The sequence below is a fragment of the Agelaius tricolor genome, unplaced genomic scaffold, assembly GCF_023055355.1.
Source record: "Agelaius tricolor isolate 1412-34295 unplaced genomic scaffold, bAgeTri1.0.p SCAF_6, whole genome shotgun sequence".
NCBI lineage: Eukaryota > Metazoa > Chordata > Aves > Passeriformes > Icteridae > Agelaius > Agelaius tricolor.
In genome coordinates this window covers 41,790,125-41,815,893 of record NW_027269266.1, presented here as the reverse complement: position 1 = coordinate 41,815,893, position 25,769 = coordinate 41,790,125, and the positions used below count along the sequence as shown (strand labels likewise).

The following is a 25,769-nucleotide window of genomic DNA, read 5'->3' as shown; positions in this document are numbered from 1 at the left end:
AAAAAAAATAGATTTTCATACCAGGAAAGGCTTTATGAAAGTAAAAAATAACCAAACATTATGGAATTTATATTTTTATTAAGATTATGCTAATTGTAGCTGCTTCTATATTTAAGCTAAATCTTGAAACTGATCCTTTAGGCTCTGCTGATGGTTAGTGGGACATCCCATGGATATGCAGAATCATAGTTCTTTTGCATTTGCTTTCCTGCTCAGGCTATGTTATATTTCTACTGCATGCTTTGGCTAGACTAAGATTATGACATTTGTCTTCAAGATTATTTCTCTTGCTTTTATCTTCCTTAAAACATGATGGAATTTCTTTAGAAATCATACATGATGAAACATATATATTTTCTGAGTTCCTTTCCATGTGTCATGTTAGCTTGCTATCAGTTTTACATTATTTGCTTAGTGTATAAATGATTGATCTGACAATGGGGTGTTGTCCAGCTATGCACAGTTCCTCTCCGTCCTCCCTTCTATGCACTCTTTCAGACTCAGGGGAAATCAGGAGTCATCTTGTCACAATAACACTTACAAGGACTCAGTGAACATGTAAGCACATAGTAGAAAACAAAAACATCTCTGAGAACAGAGAGAGTAACTTCAGGACTTGACAGAAGAACCCATTTTCAAAATGTTTATATTTTATTATTAGAAATCTCCCAAACCCCGACCTATGATGACCTATTCCTATAGTATTTCCAGTTTTCTTAGAATTTACATGAAACATTCTTTACATTTACATGTAACGTTCTTCTGCTCTACAATGCAGTTCATTTAAAGTTTGTCATTGTTATTTCAGGATACACAGCTCTTTCTTGAATAGTCAAGACCTATCATCATCAAGAGCCTCATATTAGACTTTGTGTTTTCTCTGATGACAAATATAGACTACATTTTAAAAATACATCCTAAACCAGAGGATTATACATGATTATAAATAATGCACTTAAGAAGAGTCAGAGGATGTCTGCACTCTCCAAAGGGGCAGTTACTTTATTGAAATAAAAAAGAAAGTTTGTTTAGAATCCTCAGTCTGCTTTGATAATGCAAGCTATAGTTATGAAAATCTCCTAGCATTTTGTTCAGAGATATTCAATGTTTGTAGTCTCTCCTGCAATTCTGCAGAATTTGGGATTCTTCTTAGGGCTCAAGTCAGGCAGTCATTAATGAAGTGAAGCAGTACTTCATAGTGAAGAGTGGTCTTTACAGAGAGTTGGTATTCAAACCATAGTGAAACCTCAATCAGACAACCAGACCAAGCAGCCTAGCTAGTGGTTTTTTAATAGTATTGATATTACTGAATGTATGGTCAGAAAGGGAGAGAGATAAATCAACAGAGACTATACTTTGTGCATACAGTGAGGTTCAGTGTGGTAGTTAGAATGAGGAGCCAAGGGGATTAATGACTCCTTTGGTTTACATACATAGCCAAATATTTTGGTCATTAAAATATGTAAAAGTACAGTATGTATAGTACTCACTGTATTGTTGTCCTTCACCTCTATCCTATCAGTAACTCAGAGGTGAAAGAAAATAGCTTTACAAGAGAAGACAACTCAGTAACTGTGCTGGAGATGGGCTAACCACAGCATTGCATGGTTTAGTATAGCCTGTCTTTTTCAGGTCCTTCTTTCCAAACATTTAACTGGATGAAGTGAAAATTAGGCCTTCATTTAGCAAAAGGAGACTTCTATGTGTTTATTTGAAGCGTACTCCAGATTGCTGTGCTTTTTCATCCACATCTTCTTTTACCAAAAAAAGAGGAGTCTGGTTGTTGTGGATAATAGATTGATAAAGCTATCTTCACCATATTACAGAGGATACAGAAGATTCTCACGTAGAGCTAGTTGTATCAGTATCAAATGATCTCATCTGAATACAAGTTTAACATGCTATGTCTGAATTGTTCATTTGACTGCCCTGGAGGAATCAACCTGCACTGTAAAAGTATTTCTTCATATGGATTCTAATAAAACAAGTGAAGAAACTGTTGTACAACAGTAATTCACTAATCACATCTATTTTCATCTTAAATGTGTGTGTTTAAAAGATTCTGAACAAGGTATAGGCTTCAGATCTGCTTCAGCTCCTGCTGCTTCGTGAAGAGCAGCCAGGAGAAACTGTGAGAATGCCTTAGAATGGAAAGAATGAAGGAGCTCCACTTCCAAGAAGTACTGGCACTGTCCGCAGACAGCACAATAGTTGTGGGTATTATGGAATTTTGCTAGTCTGCCTGTAATTATTGATCCAAATGCTGTCAACACTTGTATGCTAGAGAATGGAGACCTTACGTATTTGGACCTTAAATTACAGTCCACATTTATTCTCATCTTCCTAAAGAAAAGACTTTATGATCAGACTGCCTTTTACAACTTTTCTTTCCATAGTTTTATCTTATAGGGTAGATGAGCTAGGAGAATTGCTGTGTCCTCTGAAGTCAAGGGCTCACTGTAGGAAGTGAGCAAGAGATTTAGCTGCTGTAAACAGAGCACAAAGAAATTACCTTTTTTTGGACATGCACATGACTGCAGCTAAATATATACAGAGGCAAAGCCAGGACAATTTCTTTTGCCTCTATCTACTTTGAACTGATAAATGCCATTATTCTGCTTTCAACAGATTTTTTTAAATGACCACTGGAACCTCAGTCTGCAGAATGGAAAAAAATTGATAATGCACTGAGTCTCAGGAGAAAAGGTAGTGTCATTCTACAAGAGATGTTAACAGAAACTAGCAAAACAGGACTTAGTCTATTAAACTGTCTTTCCAACTGTACCTGATGTCCAACACGTGATCTTGCAGGTCTTTCTAGTGCTCTAATCCCTTTGAAGGTGAAGTGCCTAGTCACAGAAGAGACCATGTAATGTAATAGTTCAAGTGATATGCTATTATCTCAAGAGCAACTCATGTTTATCTATTTGAGTATTAATACTTGGCAGTTTCTGATGAAGAAGCATTAGTGTCTAAATCAATAAAGTTAGCTGTTTATAGGTAAATGTCCATCTTTCATCTCCATATTTATAAGAAATGCAATAAGGAATACAGTAGTTTTAACTCTTCCATGCCAAGAATACAATTCTGTGCAATATTGCTGACACCACCTCGGCATGGATTTGTATGGGCCAAGGTTATGTGCCTAAGAGTAAGCATTTTTATACTCTCATCATCACTCTTAAATTCCAGTAAAATAAATCATTAATATTCTTTGTAGAGTAGAAATTTTAGCCTTTTTTTTTTTGGTGGAGAATAATTTAGAAACATAATTCTTGTCTTTTGGCGTTTAATCCAGACTTAAGAACTTTTGGACTGAATAGATTTTTTTCTTTTTTTAATTCAAATAAAAAAGACTCCATTTGTCATTCTGCTTTCTTACCACAGCTAAGAAAATATATTACAGTGAGAGGAAGTAATGTCATTTGGATCCAATGTCTCTCTCTACATTACTGGTACAAATGAACATGAGTGATGCAGGCTGAGCCAATATTACTCTGGAAGTCAGATGCCTATTCTGTGCTGACCAACTGTGTTCAATATTCAGGCCTGTGAAGAAAGAAGTTCCCAAATAAAATCAATTCAGTGAGAGGAGGTTGTTGCTGACTGGGGTGAAAAGTGCTGTGTGTGCACTACTGTCTACCATAGGCACCAGAAAACCCTGCTGCAGAGCATCTAGTTGCTACTGTAATTATTGTGGAGACAGATGATGTCACTTCTAGAGGGCAAATTGAAGAGCTTCATGCCATCAACTTTATTTGTATCAAAGCAGAAGTGCTTTAAAAATCTGTTCTTAGAGAAGCAACAAATCTGAACATTTACTCTTGTTTGGAAATTCTAGAGGTACCGAAAGCTCCATTGTTTTTCAATAAGATGAAATGGCAAATGTTTCTTTCAAGTACTTTTATTACAGTGCCACAAGTTGCTTGGAGACAAGATATTTTCTAATCACAAACAGTCTGCAGATTATACTAAGCAAATTGTAAATATGGCTGAAAAAATTAAAAAAAGCTATGAACTTGTCTACATGTACATGAACTTGTCTACTTTTACTCCACTGGAGAAATTTTACTTGATTTAAACACAGCAAGATAAAACACCTTTCTTATAAGTGAGATTCAGGGCCTACTTTATTAAGTTATTACATCTTTAATGTACCCTCATTAATTCTGAAGTTACACCATCTGAACCTGTCATTACATTCTCTGTAACTTGTGTTCACTGGATCCTTTCCAAAAGTGCATATGCATTTTCAGGTATGACTATCTCTTAACAGAAAGGTGTCCCTACAATAAAACTCTTTCCTGACAGCTCCTGCTTCAATAAGAATTGCCTTATCTTTTGAAATTCTTTGTTACAGCTTAGGCTTGGGCAGTATAAACCATACAAGATGTCTCAGACACTTCACATTTTAATTTCTGTCTGAATCAACGTCTTTTTGTAAGAAGCAATCTTGGAAAAATATGTCCCATTCTGCTTCTCGAGGAGTGCAATTGACTGATTTTTAATATTTCAAAACTGGTTCTTACTGCACTTTATCAGTCGATACATCTTAATTTGTCAAGCATCTGACTTCCTCTAATAAGAAACATAATTTATCCTTAAGTGGGTACCAGCAGCATTGTGGATGTGGTAATGCAGAGCTCAGTCAAGAGCCAGGATGAGTTTTTGAGTTTGTTCTGAACTTTTCCCCACCTAATAGTGGTGGTACACTCCTAATAGTAACCAAGCCAACTCAGGCTTGTTTCCTAGAGCTGCTTTAATACATTTGACTGAAATATAGATATTCCTTCAAGTTTTAACATGAGGATAAAAATGACTGGTTACAAGCTGAAGCTTGTACATCTAAACCATCTGATTTAGGGACAGCCTTTCATCTTTTTGACAGCTTTGCATCAACCTGTTATACAATAAAAATCCTGAACATGTAAGACTCAAATCCACCCGTTGATGATGATATTTCCTAAAATAGATAGAATGGAAATGTCATGGATACTACTAAAAGCTTTTTACTGAGAAATAATTTTCAAAAGGTGGACACTTCAGTCACTGAAGTTATTACAAGAAATGCAATGTTTGGGAAGTGCTATACTCCCACAAGCATGTTACTCTGACTTATGCTATTTAATATATGATATTTAATATCACTATATATAATTATATCACATTTCAGCTGTAATATTGATGGCTGATCTCTAGATCACTGTCTCAGTGATAGCTTACTGAGGCTTTTGGGCTCCACATTGCAACCCACAGAATGTGAGTGAAAGTCAGTCCAGAAGCAGTGTATTCCCATTGCTGTGATGCTGTGTCTGAGTTAAGCAGCTCCATCTCTCAGCTTTCTCTCTTTCTGAATCTCAGCAGGACACATTAGCTTCAGCACTTTATACCTGTTGGGCTGACCCTGCTGTTGGCACCTGTTTGTGTGGTTGTCTTGGTTTTTAAAGAGACTTCTCCAAGGTATTGTAATTCACAGTATCCTCTGCAGGACTACAGGATGAAAAAGTCTTGATTCAGTCTTGAAACATACAACAATAAGCAGGATTTTACACAGCAATATTACTGCTTATTATGCATATAGTTTGTGACACTCAAGAGCAGTTACAGAAATACATTCCCTGACATTTGAAGCTTACAATCTAAACAAAATAAATTGCACAGAAGAGATCAACATACAAAAAGCAGAATCATTGTTTTCTTACTTTTAGTGTACATCTTGCTAACATATAGTATTGTGAACAGAGCAAGGAGTTAAAGGAGTTATTGTGATTTAAAATAAAAGATAACGAAGAGAGTGATAGCTTGAGGAATTATTCTAAGAGTGGCTCAAAAAAATGCAGAGCAAAGGATCATTCATGACTGGGAGCTCAGAAAACCAGGAAAACAGTGTAGCAACCAAAAATAGATTTTATATATTTACTTATCCATATTATTGAAGTTACAGACACTGGCCAAGGTGCTGTTGCACTAAGCTTCTTGCTTGATGCCTGGATATGTGACAGAGATGATCCCAGTTCTACTAATTTCAGTAAGAGCTATAGAGGTGTAACTCCTTTAAAGGGCAGGCTGAAGACTTATTAGCTGAAGACCAAGGTCAAAACTCATGCATAAATTTGCATTAATAAATGCAGGAACAGTATGTTCAAATGCTGGTATGAGTCTTTTTCATACAGTACTGCAACTTTTGCTCACTACAACTATTTTCCTGTGCATCAGCAAAATAGGCATTTATAGGAAGTAAGGTAAATATTACAGAATGCAGTTTTGAAGAAAGGCTTGTTGAGAAGCACTGGGCTAAATGGTAATAGACAATATAAAAAAAAGCCATAGGCAGTAGCATTCCTTTACCCCATTGGCTGATATAAGATTGATTAATAGTAGTAGTAGAATAAAGATATAAATTGAAGTAGTTCCATCCATCCAATAATTCCTGAAATAACATATTTCTACAGTATTTCTCACTGCAGATGTGTAGAATTTTAGGCCACAGATACCTCAGTTGTTCAAGTATATTGAATATGCTTTGGAGATTATTTTGACCAGAGCAAACTGATGGGTATCAGCAACTTCAAGTATTCCTCGATGTCTAGCTGCTCTCGCTTTCACATTTTTACCTCCAATTTAAATGTCTTGGTAGCTGTTTCTGCTCCTGCAGCGTCCATAATGATAAAGGAGGTAGAGCAGCACAAGGTTAAAAATGGACAACAAGCAAACAGCAACATTAAATCCGATAAAAACATCTGTGAAGAACAAAAAATAAGTGAAAAGGGAGTTAATGAAAGACATGCATGTATACCATTTTCTATGCAAAGCTAACAGTCTAATTACATATATGTACAATGGAAATATTTCTGGCAAGATCAAATTTACTGGCATATGCAACATAAGAACATATATTTCAATCCTAGAAATGTATAGATTGCTTTCTGTTCATAGGTGAATCTTACTCCCATGTTTCCATAGGGCAGGAGGGCCTATGTGTAGTTAATGAAAAAAGAAAAATAGTTTCATCAGAGATCAGCAGAATGGTGAATATCTGCAGTACAGGGGAAATAACAGGACTATTGAGAAGTAACATGTATTGCCTTGCTCTTCTCCTCCCTCCCAGAAATAATATTCAGGCAGGAAGAGGTTATCAGTTCTCAGCTGTTAGTAGATCATGGATCAGCTGCACTTAGTACAACTGCAGAAATACAGATGCACAAATCTTACCATGCATTTGCAAGCCATTTTTGCTTTGCATTTGCAGAAAGTCTGCTGTATCCAACATGAACAGGACCCTTGTATAGCACCAACATCCGTACTTCTCTTCGACATTTTCAACAAGTGGTGATCTGGTTTTGACCACAGCCTTTAGGCAGCTCCTATGCTAATTTAATTTCTACTGACATTCCTTGTCCATAGTAAATCTGGCCCACACTTAAAGGGAAATCTGTTGATTGTGTGAAAGGTACAAAGTTCGGAGCCACTGATAAAATATCTGCCTCCGTGTCCTATGTGGAAAATACAGAACTGTTACACTACCTTTCATTTTGTCTTTCTTCCCACATTCTTTTGACCAGTTTTCTGTAATCACCGGAGAAACTAGTTCAGCAAACTTCTCAAGTGGACAAGAAGAGGTGCACCCTGGCAAAGTGAGGAGATAAGGATCCTTTGAAGTGTCGTTCCGATAATGCATTTCGATGCTATATTGCCTGATTAACGACATTGAAAAGTTTTTTTTTTAAAAGGTTCTTAAATAGAAGGTTTCCTACTTTGAGACAGCATGTTGGAAATAGGCTCTAACATCCTACTCTAGAACCTGTTCTCCAAGAGTGGAGGCTTTGTGAAAGACATCTGCAAAGCCCAGTTTTAAATTAACAAAGCTGTTAATTTAACTGCACAGATCAACAGACAGCTGAAAAGGTCTTTCTGCAGGCTCCTTGAATGGCACCAGCACTGGACTCTTCTAAGCCAACTGGCTTACTGTGGGAGTTGTCTTGGAAATGTTCTTGCTATCATCTGGAGAATCAGGGAAATTTATTTTACCACTTTCTTCCCTCTCATAAGGCTTGTTTTACCTCTTCTTCCTGTCTTCCAAAGCATATATGCACATCCAGAAAATGTAATTTTCCTTAGTTTTAATTTGACTTTGTGCCTATGGGCTGTTAGTGAAGCATCTATTTAAATCAAAATTGTATCTTCTCACAATATTTGAGAGAAAAAAAGGTTTTGGGGAAGAGGGTAGCAAATTCTGAACACTCTTTCTTGCATCAATAAGAAGATACTTGCCCATTGCTTTCTTGGTAGAGTTCAAAAAACTGGCAAGCAGCATATGGTGGCAGTTTTCCATTGAAAATATTGAGAGCAATCTGGAGGGCCCCAACAGTGGTGTCATGCTATTGGAAAAAAAAAATCCATCCTTTACAGTCAATTAAGTCAACAAGCATTCATCCAGAGTTATGAGACAAGAGTAGAGAGGGAGTGAAAATCAAGATAAAAGAAAACCTGTGTAAATTTGACCATAAAACTGTGTTCAGTATATTCACCATTGGGAAAAACATGTTAACTGATTACTACAGACAGCAGGAGGCATTTCCAAAGAGTTACTGCAGTATGTGTCTTACACCATCTGGCAGGACTTTGGAGACAGATACCGAGGGAAACAAGAAGTGGTTTGAGTAATAAATCTAGTTTTTAGATTTTATCTCTTCTTTCCTTCAGTAGTGTCTTTTGCTCCAAGGTCAGATTAAGGCACTGTACAGTAGTATAATCTAGGGCATTTCAAGTGAAGGTACAAGTACTTTTTTTTTCAGGTAGTATACCAGACAAATAGTTGTGTTCAAAGATTATTCTCCTTTCTTCCACTTCAGATTTTTTTTTCTATTGTTCTTCTGTTTGAACTCATACAACGAAATCTCAGTTTGGCTTCTATTTTTATGGGATCTGTTACCCACCCACATATAGTTTCTTCATCTACCCATTATCCCTGCTTTTGCAAGGATCATAGGAAGAGGAGCTGAAGGCAGGAAGTCCAAACATTTTGGTGCATAAATTTTGCAAGCATCTTTAGGCGCATATGTATATATATCTATCTATATATCTGCCAGACCTATTTATACTATAGTCTAGCAGCTATGCTTTAATTAATATTCAGGTTCTGGAATTTTATAGGCTGATCAGTTTCAAAAATAACAGTATACATGAACTCAGGGTATTAAAGCAGAAGTGAAAAATCTGGATGTACTGCTCTTTCCTCTTCAAAAAGAACATGGTGGTACTGGAGTCATGTAGGAAGGACAGTGAGAAAGATATGAGGTATCAAGTAGTTTCTATAGGAGAAAAGATTAAGTACAGTAGGACTCTGTCTTGGAAAAGGAAATATGGAAGAGGAGTGTCAGAAAATACTAAATTCATTAGAGACCCAGAAAATGTAAATAAAAGCAGGAGTACTTTTTAAACAAAAGTCATTGTCACAGGATGTTGCAGATTCCAAAGGTATAAATGAATTTAAAAAGTAATTAGGCAAGTTGGTGGAAGACAGTCTGTCAAGAGAGACTAAACACAGGGACAAATTCTCTATCAGGAAGGTCCCTAAGACACAGATTGCTGGAAGGTTTTATCACTCTCTGCTGTCTTTATTCTCACATTCATCCCTGCCTTTGGTTCTTGTTAGAGACAGAATAATGGATGAGCTAAGTAGATCTTGGCCTGATGAAAGTGGCCCTCTTCACCCTCTAAAATAAATAAAATAATAGTAGTAGTAATAAAAAAGAACCACAGAAGAGATTTTTGGAGGCACAGCTGAAATTCTGCTATGTGTCAGTATCTTTGGAGCGCTTCAAGAAAGATACAACTAATAGAAACTGCACCATTGGGTTGTAGGAATAATGAAGGATAATATATATATAGGTTTTTTTGCAAAATATAGTTTAACTAAAACTGAGGTGGGATCCATGCCTATACTCTGTTCTTGTGCTGATTGGTGTTTAGCTTTTTAGCTGAATTAAACTGTAGTGTATTATTCTTTCATTTAACTTAAATACTGGTAAAATCAAAGCAAGATTTATGAAAGATGAAAATACTCACTGCAGAGTAGACCTCCATTTTTGTTGGTTTTGAAGAATTGGCAGCTTGTTTAATACTGTTTAAAATAATATTCACAAGGACACCTTAAAAAGATGGAAAAAAAGGAAGTGGAAAATGAAGGTATAATGCTTGAATGGAAACAAAAAAGACAAAATAATGTGAATATCAAATATAAGACATCTACTCAGGCCTCATACTCATTTTTCAGTTTAATACAATTTTGTAACTACAGAGAAGATATTACAGAGGAGAAATATATGATTCATCATCCAGGTCAAGTGAAGAAGCAGGATTCACAGGAAATCATTTAGAACCATCCTGAGAACTGGTTATAATGACACTTCCAGTTCTGTTATGCTGAGCTCTCTCCATTCTTTTTTTGATTTTTTGTAGTGTTGGAATAATGACAACTGTGCTGGTCTCTTCCTCTCTACATGCCAAAGAAATATTTTAACTATTTACTTCCAACATGTTACACGTTATTGATTCTTTGCTTTTTCCAAAGCTCTTTTGTACTTCTTCTCCAGCCCAAAGGTATTCTAAAACCAATGGGTAAAGGTAGCAGAAATTCCCTGAAGCACAGTTGATATCATTCTAAGGAAAGAGGATGTAATTGGTATGCCAGTGAACATTAAATAGTCCTGACCATTTGATATGGGCATTTGCCAGCTAATAGGCTTTACTGCAGATTTGAGCCAGTAATTGCTATATATTTGATCCAGTGATGTGCATGCCTAGGTAATGGATATGCTAATATTTCTTTACCTAGATCTAGGCTGCACAGTAGGTGCATTAGAAAGCCTAGCGTCAAATGTTCCAGCCTGCAAATATTCAAACTCAATTGTTTGGATTTCCTGCTCATGGATACCTGGGGATCATATGATAAATTCCAGGGTTGTGTCCTGAACTAGTGTCAGAACGTGCAGCACAGTCTATGTGCCCCCATTTTGGAGCTAAGCAGTAGTTACCAGTTCTTGTTGTTCTCACAGTATAGACATAACTGGAATCTCTCAGCTTCTATTCTGACCAGACTGCTTTGGAGCAGCTTTATATCACTCAAGAGAGCTACAAATATGTTGCCAGTATTTTGACACAATGTATAACCAGTACATCAAAGGGAGAAAAACAACAGTAAACAATTAGAAGAAATGTTGGAGAAACAACTAAATCTAACCTACTATAAGGTAAGTAATGATCATAACCATGAGGGCCTGATTTGTTCCCTTAGTTTTCTATAATATTTCTAAAAAGTCCTAATACCTTTAAAAATCTGGAAAACCTGAAGATATTACTTTTTATGCCTTGTTGTGGTATTTTATCCGTGCAAGTGCCAATGTTCAACACATATTTGGATACTTAATAGGGCATCCAATGTCCATAGTTTCAAATCAAGGGTTTGTTTGAATAATTTTGCATTAGTGAAGTGATAAGATGTTGCATTACCTCCTCCTTTCTTAAAGCTATGCATTTTTTGATTTACCTCCTTGCAGTCGTGATTTCTCTTCTGTTTTATAAACACCAAATAATGAGAGTAAAGCCAATTCTGCCAGTTTTTCCATCTTGTTGATTACATCTTTAGTGGCCCATACAGGGAGAGTGTAATTATGAATATCCTAGTGATAAAGGAAAACAAAAGCATGTTTATAATTCACTGGTTTCCATCATCCTATCATCTACCCTCACACTACTTAGTTTAGACTTTCTGAGGCTGTCCTGCAATTCTCTGTACAGTATGGTTTTACTCCAGAACATGCCCTGGAGCAAATTTTGTGGGAATGGGGATTGGCCTGAAGTGAGTGAATGGGCAGAGCAGAAGAATCTAAATGAAGGAGATTCCATATAGGTATAATGTGTTCTTGCTATAGAGATACATGTTTTTGGTGGGAAATATTGAAGACATAGGTCTTCTTCTCTTTCTTTCTCTGAGTCTTCACGTTATAAATGTCTATTTTTTTTCTGCCTTTCCATACAGTTGTCCACATACCAGTTGTATCACTGTGCAGCTAGAGACAAATGTCACTCTTCAGTCATGTAACAGTGATGGTGTCTTATCATGTTTAATTATCTCAATTTGTAGAGGATATGTTCAAAATCCTTCATGCCCTGCTGGTAGTGACTGGGGCCAAATGGAATTATCCCATCCTTGGGGTCAGTTTGAGCATTTTTTAACTGATAGCAATCACTGTCTCAAAAATTTTTAACTGATAGATCTTTCATGATCTCTCGTGTTCAAAATCATAAGTATTTTTGATGTTTACCTTTTAATAGTTGAAAGCTAATAATTTAATTTCTCTGTTAAAAATCATAAATCTATTATAGCTATCATGCTGAATAATTTTATAGCAGCATATTGGGAAGGGAAAAAAGGGAATAATGGGAATAGTAACAGTTCTTAAGACATGAAATGGAAATTACAGTCTCCCAAGCTGTAGATCATGTTTTTCAGATATCTTTTACCAAAGCACTAAATATAACTTAGATTTAAATTGAAAAAAAACAACAAAAACCAAAAAACACAAATGTAGGAGACAATACAACTCATTCCTGTGAAAACATATTGCCATGGTTTAATTGAAACCCGAAGCTGGAGTTATATTCCTCCCCAGCATCTATTGATTTATTATTACCTCACAATGGAGAGTGTCATATGTATTCCACAGCTGGAAATTGTCCAGTATTTTAAGGTGATTTAGTTCAAGCCCTGTGTTAACCGCCATTGTTTGCAAAAAATCCTGTGGGAAAAAGTGAAGAGTATACCACAAATGCTAAATACACATGGAACATACATGCAGATAGATTCACTAACACCCAACCCTTTCACAGAATTTGCACAGAATTAAAGAATAAGCTGGGTTTGAAAGGACCCACAAGGATCGTTGAGTCCAGCTCCTGGCCCTGCACGTGACATTCCTAAGAATCACTCCATGTGCCTGAGATCATTGTTCAAATGCTTCTTGAACTCTGTCAGGCTGGTGCTGTGATCACTTCCCTGGGGAGCCTGATTGAACTGAGTGGTTCAGTGTCTGACCACTCTCTGGGTGAAGAACCTTTCTCTAATATCTAACCTTGGGGATGCAATAGTCTGGTCAGAGAGGGAGAAAGCTAGATAAGCTTTCCCATGAATCGGTCTGGGAAACTTTAGGGAGCTGGAGAGAAAGAATTCTAAACAATCTTCACCTGGTGTTTTGTAGTAAGCTGTTTCGCCCATAAGGTTGTTTACAAATGGGTGTCTTGTTAATTAGCCAGTCATGTGAAATGTATTGATTAAATGATAATCAGGTCCACCTGTATCAGACCAGTGTATAAAAGATGCAGTTTCAGTAAAATCAGGGCTTTTGCCACTTTGCCTTCTGATCTGTGTCATCTCTAACACAATGGTGATGTAACCTAAACAGGGGTTTAATTTTTTTCAATTTGTTTTTGCATTTTAGCAAAAGAAAAAGATGCAATTCCATAACTTCTACAACTTAGTTACCTTCCTTTTTCTCACATCTTGGGTTTGTTTGGATTTTTGGTTTTTGGGGGTTTTTTTCCTCTTACCATGTACGGTTGTATTCTACTTTGAAATTCTTTAGATGTTTGTGTTTCATGCTGAAGCTCATCAAAACGAGGACAGTTGGGCAGAGGGAAGTTCAGCCTCTGAAACATGAAAAGAAAAACTTAGAATAGTTCTAAAATTATCGATAGTCCTCTATTTTTTCTGTTGCTGGGATTAATAGTGTAATACTTTTAGACAGATTTATGGTTGTGCTAGACCTACTCAGTAATTGTTTGTTTGGGTATCTTAAAAATGAATTCAGTTAACATAGTGAGTAGACTGGGGTAACTTGACTCTTCAATGGCTACTTGTTTCTGTGATAGCTTGATTTCTCTCAATTTAATTGATTTTGGCAGAAAGAAATGGCACGTGTCTGTGAAGGGGTTGCTTTGAGAAATGGGCCAGGGTCCATGATCAGGAATTTTAAAAAGCTACAATTTCCCTCTCATTTTCTGCATTCCCCCAGATGTAATTTAACTCCACCTGGTACTGGAACCTGAACTGCTTCTCCATCTACACATCCAGGTGTCATCTCTTTGGAGATAACCAAGGGATTATGGTAAGCATTTTAAGTACCACTTAATAGGCAGAACTTGAAACAAGAGTGACAGATTGTTCTCCTGAAATATCAAAAAGCTAAGGGCCTAAGGGCTCTGTTCTTCTTTAGGAAAATGGTTCACATTTAATTATTCCAAGTGTGTACTTTACAAGGTCACATGATAATACATATTTGATCTGAATAGCATGTAAATACATGCATCCTTCAAATTTTGAGCTCTGGCAAATATGGTTTATATCAGTTGCAAAAAGACAAATGATCCCTGATACAGCATAAAATGTCAGCAAAAGGCTATGGTGAACAAAACAATCTTGTGCTGGTTCAGCACTTTATGCCTCATCACTAGAGTATTTTTGACCCAGCACTAGTATTATCCTGTAACATTTACAGACTGCACTTCCAGCATATTTCCAGTGGGACATTGACAGCAGCCACCAACTGACCCTAGCCCACTTTCACTTGGATAGGTTTCCAAGGGTACAATTTTTCTGTAACAGCAGCACACTGAGGATGAAAGCTCAAAGTTGCAATATGAGACTGGGGAATGTTGTTTAATTACACAATAAGAAATGTTTCTCTTGCTGTATGTCTTAATTATCTCTCTCTAGGTGTTATTAATTAAGCCACTCCCTTTGGCTTCATTAAGCAGTACTCAGTACTGTTGCCTGTCAAGTCTTGATAGATCTCAGTGACTTAAAAATAAACTGTGATTATGGTTTTTTTTACAGGACTGTACCTGGCTTCAGTTTCCCACTTTGTGTTGCTTGGGGCTTGAACATACCTTCAAACATCTGCTTGGTTTAACAAGGGAGCAATGTTTTTTTTCCAGGTGGTTTGCATTATAAAAGGCATTTTGTGCTGCTGCAGAGGTGTGTTTGATGGAAGCATCAATACTTACTCCTGAAGAAGCCACAGAAGTGATGAGGCACTAGAGACTCCTACAAATGAGCTTGCCTTCCTCAAACAGGTTGTTTCATTGCACTGTGATTCCCCTAAGGGCTTTGAGGTATATAATAAGGCCAAAACTCTAACCACCCTGATATTTTTCTTGTCTTCTGGTGAAAGGACTTCTTCTGTTATTTAAATAACAATGACAGTGTTCTTTTCTCTTCAGGAACAGGATTAAGTTTCTGGCTGAATCACACTTGCCTAATCCAGTTTTTGGGAACCCTTTCTCCCTGTACCTGTTTTCAAACGTGGAACGGAGCAACATCAAAGGGAGAGAGGTGTGGCAGCCCCCTAATGAGTGAGTCCATAGTCTGATGTTGGTGATGGGCAGTTATGTAATAGGGGGGTTTGTACAACTCTCCTTAAAGTCAGCTTCTCAAAGTCCTCAAAGCCAGAAGTAAATGAGGCTTTTTGCTATTACACTCACAAGCTTTTTATCCTTGTTGGCTGTACTGTTCCTTACACAGTCCTTGTCACAAGAGCAACTGAAATTAAAATCTAAACCTGAGTCAGACAGAGTGAGCTACATGAAGTAAAACTTCTACAGGACCTATGACTCAGGTAGGTCTACTCTTATGATCTGCAAGAGAAGTGCTAGGGTTTCATTAAATGTTTCTATAGCACTAAGCATAAAATAGTCCTTGTCTGTAATTAGAATGCCTAAATGCCACCAGAATAGGAAGGTAATAATTTTGAGATCATTACAGTGGCTGGTGGAAATTCAATTCCTTGAATAAACTATGGAAAAAACTTACCAAAGAGACAAGATCTGCCTAGTTGAGTGGTGGTTAGAAAAGCACTTGTTTCCTGTAAATATTTAGGGCAACTTCCCTAGACTACTGTCCAAAAGTGTTCTGGTCAGGAGAAATAACCTCAGCGAAACCTCAGGTAGTGTGTGTGGTAATTCAGGTGTTCTGCAACTATGGAAGGAGGATTTTCATGAAGCTGTTACAGTTGACCTATGACATACTTGTCAGCCAGTAGCTGTATTTGATATTTTCTATTATATTGAACTCAAAAAGCTTAAAAATGCTCTTTAGCTATTTTCCTTTTTTTCTGTTCTTTTGCTTCTGCGAGAGATTAAGACTTTATAGAATGCTTCTAGCCAGTACTCACCTGCTCTGCTGTTTTTTGAAAAATGTGGACTGGAATGGGTTGCCAGAGAAGCTCAGGGTTCCAAATTTGGCTGCTAGTTGGTGGAAAGAGGCCAGAAAGATATGACTGGGCACTCATAATGGTGCGATCATAATCTGTACTTTGGATGTAAAACTGAAAATAGAATGGCAAAGAATTAAAGATAAAATGGAAACTATAAAGTATTAGGGAAATTTTACCCAACTTGTCAATACTGACTTCTTGTTTTTAGTGTTATATTTTTGCATAAAGTCAAAACAGTGAAACTGTAACTCAGTTTTCCAGGGCCCTACTTCAGTTTCACAAATGGAATTTTCAAGGTGTCTTTTAATTTGGAATCTAACCTCCAGACTGAACTGAAAGAATAGGAAAACTTGATTTCAAAGAAGGATGTTCTCTATCTTATTTTTCTCTATCTTAACATTGATATATATGATTTCATGGTGGACAGGTTAACAATTGGACTTGAAACTTATAAAGGTCTTTTCCCACCTAAATGATTCTATAGTCTATCAGCGATCAGGAATGTTAAAGCACTCAAAAATATAAACTTCTCTTGGAAGCATAGCAAAGGTCTTTCATACCTTCCTATAATGTATGCCTCCTAAACAGACCAAAATGTTAGAGGTGTCTTCCTCACAAGGGGTCTGTAGTGTATGGTAAGCACATCCAAAGAGCTGTTACAGGAGGAAGTGTGTAAGCATGGCCCATCACATGATAGGTATTTATCTTTCAACAGACTAAAACAATAATGGTCACTGTACAAATTCCCAACTCATTCATCGTGGAGCTGTTCAGTTTGGGAAAATTAGATTGTGAAAGACCCAAACAGAATGTAAGAGCTGAAAAATAGACTTTATTCTGTGTTTACTTTGACATAAGTCTGTCTTTCAAAAATGTTCTTCTATTACCCGAATTTCTCCATTAATGAAATGAGTATGATAATGTGCTTTTTTAAGTCCATAGTTCTGCTATGCCAGAGAAATGTGCTGCAGAGAGATCTGCTCTATACCTCTTGCCGGTTGTATGTGCTGTTCAAGAAGCTGGAATATCGTTTCCTCATATATTGTCCAAGTTCAAATAGCTGCTGCATTCCAGTCTGTAAGGCAAGCATATGGGTGAGTACTAGATTAAGGTGAATGGAGACTTTTAGTATAAAAGTGTCTTTTTCTTTTTTTTGTCTTCAGCAATCAGCTTTTAAGTGATTGTTAACTGTTTTGTATGATATACTGTTATTGTGGTTTGACCTCAGCTGGCAACTGAACACCACACAACTGCCCTCTCACCCCTGCTGAAATTGGGGAGAGGATCAGAAGAGTAAAAGTGGGAAAATTCCAGGGTTTGAAGATGGTTTGATATGAAAAGCAGAAGCCACACATGCCAGCAAAGCAGAACAAGGAATTTATTAACCACTTCCCATGGACAGGAAGGAGTTAAGCCTCCAGGCAAGCACAGCTCCATCCCAGTTGCTTGAGAAAACAAACAACATCAAGCTGAATGTCTGCCCCTTCCTCTTTCTCCACCCAGTTTTATATGCTAAGCATGGCATCATATGGTGCAGTATATCTCTTTGCTCAGTGGAGACCTGCTGTCCCAGCTGTGTCCCCTCCCTACTTCTTGTGCACCCCCAGACAAACTCAGGGTGGTACGAGAAGCAGAAAAGCCCTTGAATCTGTGTAAACCCTGCTCAGCAGTAACAAAAACATTACTGCTGATAACATCCCTGTGTTATCAGCACTGTTTTCAGCACAAAACAGAGCCCTGTACCAGCTCTCTCTCAGCCAAAATCAGAACAACTGTGTATGTTGCAGGTGATCTAGAATTTTTAATAGAAATGTTCACTTTTATCTATGAAGAAGTTATGTGTTCTGAAGTGCTAAGATTGCAATGTTTGCTACAGAAAGGCAATGCCCCTGACTCTGTACAAATACTATTTCTGCAGTGCTGTAGATCTGTAGACACCGATCAACATTGTCCTTTACAATGTATGTCATTTAGTGACAGCTGAGAGAGGATGACTGACAGCCTAGTATTTATCATTGTCATTGCTCTGTTATTTATCCAGCCTTATACATTTGTGGCTTATATTTCATGCCTTAAGTAGCATGCTTCTGTCTTTGCTTTGGTGTGCCTGCAGTTGTCTTAGGTTGCACACTGTCTTTTCTGTTATTTATTTCTAAAGCCTGAGCTGAACTTTTAAACTTCTACCTGTCAGAGAAGTATATTCCTACTACTGTTTCTAAAAAGATAACAAAATAGAAAAAAGCTCTGAAAAAATCAATGCCAAAGTAGGAACATCTTAGTACTAGTAATAAGATAGTAATGCATTGTTTCAGTGTGTGAATTTTACAGATCTTTCAAACCCCCTTCAAACATTAAACACTGTACTGTCTCTGTTTCATACTTCTGCACCATGACAAAATGTTATTAGGAAATGCATTGGCTTTGTTTTGCTCCAGAGCTTCATATGTCAAATAGTCAAAGAGCTAAGGCTTGATGCTAAAATGCCAGAGCAGCAAGTAGGTTCAGTGCATCCTAGTGAAGCTCTGGACTGCAAGTGGCCTTGTTGGAAGACACATTGTCCCCAGAAGCAACCTTCACCTGCAAGTCTTCTCTTGTTTTGTGAATTGGTGGTTGTCAGTCCAATGATGAGATGTGGACTTGTCACTTGACTTGGTGGGCAGGTGTTGTGTCTTTGCCCTTTCACAGGGCTCAGTGCTTAATGGTCCTTAGAACGTCATCAATGTTAACAGTACAATGTTTAAACTTGCCATTTGTTTGAATGCGGACACACTATCAAGAAGTTGTTACTTTTAGGTAATTAGAAAGCTATGATGAACAAGATTTCAATTTAATAATAACTAAATGAATAATATTGCAAAAATGTTTATGAATTACTGGTATTGGTATTTGCTAATAGCAGCTAGCAGAACCTGGGATTTTTGCTAATGCTTTTGAGACACATACAAAAAATATCTTCCCACTTCCTCTTTTAATAGCATTTTAAAGTTCTTCTAAGAAAGTCAACATACCTTGGTGAGCTGTCCAAATCCCTGGGGCCATTCGCTTTCTTTGTGGAGATCAGTTGGAAAGTTCACAATTGGTGTTCGGTCACCGTGTCGGAAAAGCTGACAATGTAAGCAATAAAAACCCCTTGAGTTCATTACTGTTAACACTCCTTTCTTATCTAACTAGAAGTGAAGCATATATTATACTTTCAGTGTCATTTTTCAAATGAAAATGTCGGAGAGTCTACAGAAACCTGGTCGAGTAGGATGTGAATATATTCTTTAAAATCAAGATTATGTATAATTATATTAGAATTAAGTGGGCATAAGCCTGATGATTTTTCCTTCTAGAACATTAATCACCCAAGTTGTTAATAGTGGGATTGTGTTCACAGCTAGGCATCTAGACAGGAAATATGACTGAATTTTGGAAACTCAATTCTTCTGAACATTAGGCCAGTTACTGATGTGCTTAGATTAGTATTTAATTACTTTGTCATAGACACTTGAAATTTTTTTGTAACCTTTTTTTCATAGCAGTATCTTTAAAAGTAATTCTCTGTACACATGGATCTTATGCTCAGTTTTTCACTCATCCTAAAATATAAAGATAAGAGTATAAACATTTACATTGTTGGCTTAATTAATACTTTATTAGTACTTTTACATGCATATATAAAAATATTTTTTAAAGTCTTTAGGATTTTATTTCTATCAAATTCAGTGAGAGCAAAGGGGTTGGTTGCTTTACTATCCTGAAACAGTCCAGCATGCTGAGTATTAGTGTGATGCATTCAATCATATGATTTTTAATCAGAAAAATTAATTGAACCTTTTTGTATTTTTATTCCCACATACAAAGGAAATTACAGCCCTAGATTAAATGATTCTGTAAAACTAAATTATCCCCTCTAAGCATATGCTGCATGGGCTTAAAAAAATTAAATCCACAGAAGTTTCACATGAAACAAAATGCTGAAATACAAATTCACAGGGCTCCAGACAACCTTCCAGGATGCTGACCCAAATTGTTGGAAAAATTGCCTTTGCTTATCAATGTTCCCATCACCAACTTCATTCCTGACTTAGCACAATAAAATGACAATGTACCAGCATGGTATATTTGTTAATAAAATGACATTTGTGCCCTAATACCTCAGTGGTACATAACTTGTTTATAATTAATACTCTCCATTGCCTCATTAAGCCACATCATTCTTGCCCAGACATCAGAGAAGGTTGATCACACTAGTTAGTTTGCCACTCCCACTGGGAGGTGTTTCACGTTTATATTTTTCAAAGTAAACACCAGTGGTGTGACTTAATGTTTTAATTACAACACACACCCTTTCCATCAGCCTTCTCTAGTAATGGACACAAACCTGTGCTAGAGCAGCTGTTTCAGAGATGGAAAGTACTGTCCATTAAAGGCAAATATAATTGGATTTCTCCCTCTGTTTGTTTCTACAATAGGCAACAAAGTTTGCTAGAGTATAAGTTACCATTAGAACATGTAGAAGACTGCTAATTATGTTTTTTGTTTTGCCAGTTTAATTTCACTATGTGGCCAACCTAAAATGAATATTTTGCAGTGAATTGAAGAGGGTCTTCACCCTCATTATCAAGGTTGTTGTTTGGGTTTTTTTTTTCCTTTTCTGTGCAATTTTTAATCCTCTTTAAATCTCATTTGTTATAATTTGGAATCTCAGTTGGTTCTTTATAACAATTTCTCAGTGCACCTGTAGTGAGCAGGAGAATAAGTTACATTGTCTGGTGGCTGATTCAGCTGAGTGCAAGAAAAATGGGTGATAAGGACTTTTGTGCTACTGCTCATTTCCTAACGCTTATGTACATAGGTGTCAGGTAGGATTTATTAGTTTTTCTGGATAAGCTGGTGCCTGTGTCAAGAGTGAAGGTTAAATTCCCCATCACAACATAGCTGCATCCTCTCTTGTTAAATTATCCAGCTTCACAGCAAAGCATTTTTATAGGTAATTGACAATTGCTCAAACTGACTGACATGTTTAAATGACTAATTTTTATGTATATTTTAGGCAATACCTAACAATGGATCAACACTTGGCCATAAATATGCCCTTTTTATTACTGAAAAATTACTGGCAACATGTTAGATCTTAAATACTGGTTTGTGATATTTTATGTTCAATATACAGCATAACCCTGAGTGTGTCACAACAGTCACTGTCACAACAGTCACAACAGTCAACCCCTAACAGCTTTCAATAAGTCAGAGCAGCATTCTATCTGAATAGAGGTTAGTGTGCAAGATCAAAAGAGATATTGAATATATGAGGAGGAGATATAAAGAAAAAGATTTTATTTCTTTGTAACCTTAAGAAATTAAAGGAGTGGGGATGTGCTCTTCTAAAAAGAGGCACACTTTCTTTAAGTCCACACAAAATAGGAAATAATTAAGCTCCTTGTTCATATTTCTTCACCTTCATTATGCAGTGTCACATAAATAGGATGTGAACACTAAGCTGGAAGCAGCAAGAAGGTAGCAAACACTTAAAAAAGCAGAACCCCATTTTTAGGAATTGAAGGACAAAGCTTCTTAGCCAACTGGTTTCTGTATGTGCTCAAACCTCCGTGCTACTTCTGAAAATGACCTTGCTTCAGCTGCAAAGGAAACAATGACTGGATGAAAAACCACTTAACCTAAGTGGTTGAAAGACCACTCATTCACTCACAGCTACATCTTAGGAGACTTTTTCTAAAACTTGAAACTGTGTTTTTCATTAGAACCCCTGATAGGAAAAGAAGGTGTATCCCTACAGATCTTATCTTACTCATCAATATGAGTTTCTCAACACTCATAATTTCAACTTTTTTTAAAACAACTTGATTCTTCAAATTAATTTAAAAATATGTGTGTTGCAGCATTTATTACTCCTGGCCTACTGATTGCCTTCCTGACCTTTCAGGAGACACAGAACATGGCAGAATGAGAGAAGAGGAGCGAGGAAGCATCATTAAAAGTGACAAGACCCCAGAAATCAAGAAGGAGGAGATGGTAAGGGGAATGTACACGAGAACAGCAAAGCAGATCTGTTTGGTGTATTAATTTTGGCACTCTTTTTGAAGTGCTTTATTTCAGTTCTCAAGAGCAGTAGGTGGATAATTACCAAATCCATTACTTAATTCCATTCTGATACAGCTTGAATCTGATTTGGTGTCTGGGTTCATCAGACTTTGGCCAGCATTTGTTTCCATTGTTGTCAGGTGAAAAATCATATTGGAGACAATCTGGTGCAGGGGAGGGGGTGCACTGAGAATATGGCATGTGTAGCATATGCACACATATATGTATAACATCTTCATTTAGAAATGCCATGAATTACAGTGAAGTATCTGTCTCTGAATGATAGTGAGCCTCTTGCAGACACTTTCATTGACAGACTTAACGTTAAACAAAAAGATCTCTTACTTTGAAGCCAGCAGTAGAAAGGGAGAAACAAAAGTGAAGTGAAACCATCATGCTGCCAGTTCAGGGAAACCAGATGTAGAAATACCGAGCATGTTTAGTCAAGGTCTCAGATGGCTTGGCTTGATTAGAGAAATCACGTTCAAAGATAACATGCTCAGTCAACACTTCCTATCCTGAGTTACAAGAAGAAAAACACAATGAAACCACAGTGCCTCAGAAACCACACCTCTTGGTGTATATGACAGGTGAAATGTGTATGTGTGTTGGAGGCAGAAGGTTCAGGTCAGAACTTCTTTAAACAGAGGCAATAAATCAGTACTTCATTTCTACTTGGGTGCCTGATTGTCCTACGTATTTCCTATTTTCTTCTTTAAATTTAAAGTTCGTGTTTTTAAATTTAAATTCTGCCTTTGATCTTAAATTCATTGCACAGGAGTTGTGGTAAAAGCTAATGTTTACATGTAAGCAAAGAAATTTAAAAAGCATTTTAACAAATTGGCTTGAAGTAGAGCTTTTCAGAGAACAGAGCTTGTGGCCAGTAGTCAAAATGCACAGAGTCAGCACTGTTGGAAGTTGTGAGGAGAGAGTGAGGCACCTTCCCAGGCATAGCACAGTTCTAGAAGCGAGAAAAAGTGAACGTTTACCTGTGTTTCTTCGTCCCTGCAGGTGTATTTTATATTGTGTGGTTCTGCTAAGGAAATTTTAAAAATTCTTTATGACAATTTTCACACAGCAGTAGTACTCCCAGGTGAAAACATGGTAACTTACAGGACAGCTGGACAATGGTCAGAAAGATGCCTTTCAGATTTACCTGACTGTAGCAATACCCTCATTATATCCCATTATATCAGTGGTATATTCACTGATGGGGTCAATTCCTATGCTGTATATTTATACTAGAAATTCTGTTTCTGTGAAAATTCAATCAGTGATTTCAGAAGGCAAAATTCAATACAGCATACATAAACCATGCCTTGAGAGAAGAGATATATATTGTGGTAAGATTAAACCTATTGTAACATTTTATGTGATTGGTCAGCCTAAGCAAAAGTAACAGGATTAAAAGGAAGACAGCCTAAATGAAATTTACCTACTATTTAATGTTTATTATGATAAGCTACCCTAGAAAATTTTTGGTTGGTTGGTTGGTTTTGGTTTTGTTTGGTTTCTTTGCATATTTTTGGGGTTTTAAAATTTTTTGTTAGGTTATGGTAAGCACAATTATGGTAAGCAGATGATTTTGGATAAGAAGCCTCTCTCTCCAAAATGGTTAACATTTCCAGTAACTTTCTGCAAAATCATTGCTTGTCAAAACACAATAACAGTAATTCAATAAAAATCTCATTCCTTTCAAGGAGTTTATGCTCCAAGGCTTGCTGTCTACCTGTTTATATCCAGTTCTCCCTGTGACCATTTGAAAAACATGCAAGTATGCATGTTTTTCCAATGGTAATATGGACATGCAACATTCTGTATACAGAATGTTACTGGAATTAGCGTCAGGTCCCTGCTATGAGTGGTGTCTCAGCAGGAGCAGGAACTGGTTTTTCCTGTGCACTCTGGCCTTCCTCCAAGCTGTGCATGCACAATGCACCCAATCTGGCTATACATGGAGTACTCTACCTGGAGCCAGAAAATTTATTTTGGATACAGTACTTCTGCACACATAATGTCTCAAATAGGAAAAGGCTGAAGGAGAAGATCTTCAATTGCCTATTTATAAAAGTTCATTCCAAACTCCTCAACTTTGTACAGAAAAACTTCCTTTATACTAGCTATTCTTTATCATTATACCTTTTATTAAAAAAAAAGAATGAAAAGGACCATTGTTCAACCTTCGTAATCCAAAGTATTACATTGAATTAATGTCTCTTTTTCTAGAGGTATTTGGGAAAGTGACATTGAAGCAGTGTTTAGCTACTTTGAAATAAGAAATGGCCCAGCAAAAGAATTATTACAGTCTGTTTTCAGTCTAACTGAAGTTAATACAACATATCTCTCAAATCTCCACTTAAAAACACTTGTCTATTTAGTTTCTCAGTGGACTGCTGTGACAATTCATTTATTGTGAAATGGAAAATATTTATTTTGTGTGTTTATGTGCGGTAGCTTCTGTAACATGATAAGCTTCAGCTTCCAAGCATAGAAGAGGTAGTCCATAATCATCAGCTCTAACACTATGCATTGGACTGTCAGCTAAATTAAGGAAGAATAGGTAAACATGGACTTTGCATCTCTTAATTCCTCTGCACTATGCATCTACCACAAAGTCAGTTATCTTGAAATAATAATTAGGAGATTAGGAGATGAAATAATTAGGAAGATTAGGAGATTAAAGTTCTAAGAACCAGAGACATTTTTATCTTTCTTTAGGTAAGGTCTTTAAACTCAGTAAGCAAAAGGGCAGCAGTACTCATTTCTAAGTTTGAAGACAAGCAAAGAAACTGTACACCTTGTCTGGTTCAACAGACATGTAATTCTGTCCCTGTATTCCCCACAACAAAACAGAGAGCAAATCTACTTACTACAACCACAAACTTCAGTTCTCGTGCTGCAGTTGTCTGTTGAAGCAGAATGAGAATAATGTGAAAAGAAAAACACAGGATCCTAGACAAGCTGGGAAGCCGTATCACACCCATCCTGACAGGAGAGGAAAAAGAGACTTTGTAGCTCCAGCAGCTGCTGAGGCTCAACTGTGAGACGTCAGGCTGTACCTTCAGAAGGGGTGGAACTGCCGCTGGTGCATTTCAAATCCAAGAGGAATGTTGTGTGACTACGCAACAAATTGCATCGCCTTTTGTTTTCAAATTACTGTTTACATTCTTTTTAATCAAATCATAATTCAGTTCCTTTTTTTCCTGTAATATTTTTTTTTCTTTTGGAGTGTGAGGATGAAGTTAAAATACAAAATACAAAGGAATTGCTAAGCATTGCTGGTGTTTCAACCTACCTGTTCTGTTTTGACTTTTCTGTGCCTGGAATTTTTCCAAACTGTAGCCACAAGGATGAACCACAAGCCAGGCAATACTGTTTCTCTTTGCTACTCAGCTAGTCCACTTTTCAGCT

General features: G+C 36.9%; 1 protein-coding gene across 1 annotated transcript; it reads right to left on the bottom strand.

Annotated features, from left to right (window-relative positions):
• Positions 1-6,621: 6,621 nt before the first annotated feature.
• On the bottom strand, positions 6,622-25,685 carry LOC139591398 (prostatic acid phosphatase-like). The gene is made up of 11 exons (XM_071429954.1): positions 25,229-25,685; positions 19,280-19,375; positions 17,260-17,346; positions 16,230-16,382; positions 13,609-13,707; positions 12,696-12,800; positions 11,549-11,681; positions 10,069-10,151; positions 8,272-8,378; positions 7,525-7,694; positions 6,622-6,740 (listed from the first exon to the last, which is right to left on the bottom strand). Exons 1-11 carry the CDS (start codon positions 25,340-25,342, stop codon positions 6,622-6,624), a joined length of 1,266 nt encoding a protein of 421 aa, XP_071286055.1. The 5' UTR covers positions 25,343-25,685.
• Positions 25,686-25,769: the final 84 nt, after the last annotated feature.

What these genes read in the sequence shown, in the direction of transcription:
- LOC139591398 (XM_071429954.1), bottom strand. Translation starts at nt 25,342, where the DNA reads ATGGGTGTGATACGGCTTCCCAGCTTGTCTAGGATCCTGTGTTTTTCT. An exon ending in GCACATACAACCGGCAAGAG is followed by an intron (nt 16,383 to 17,259) that starts GTATAGAGCAGA and finishes TTCTATTTTCAG; the next exon opens with TTTTACATCCAAAGTACAGA. An exon ending in TTCAAAAAACAGCAGAGCAG is followed by an intron (nt 13,708 to 16,229) that starts GTGAGTACTGGC and finishes TTCATGTTTCAG; the next exon opens with AGGCTGAACTTCCCTCTGCC.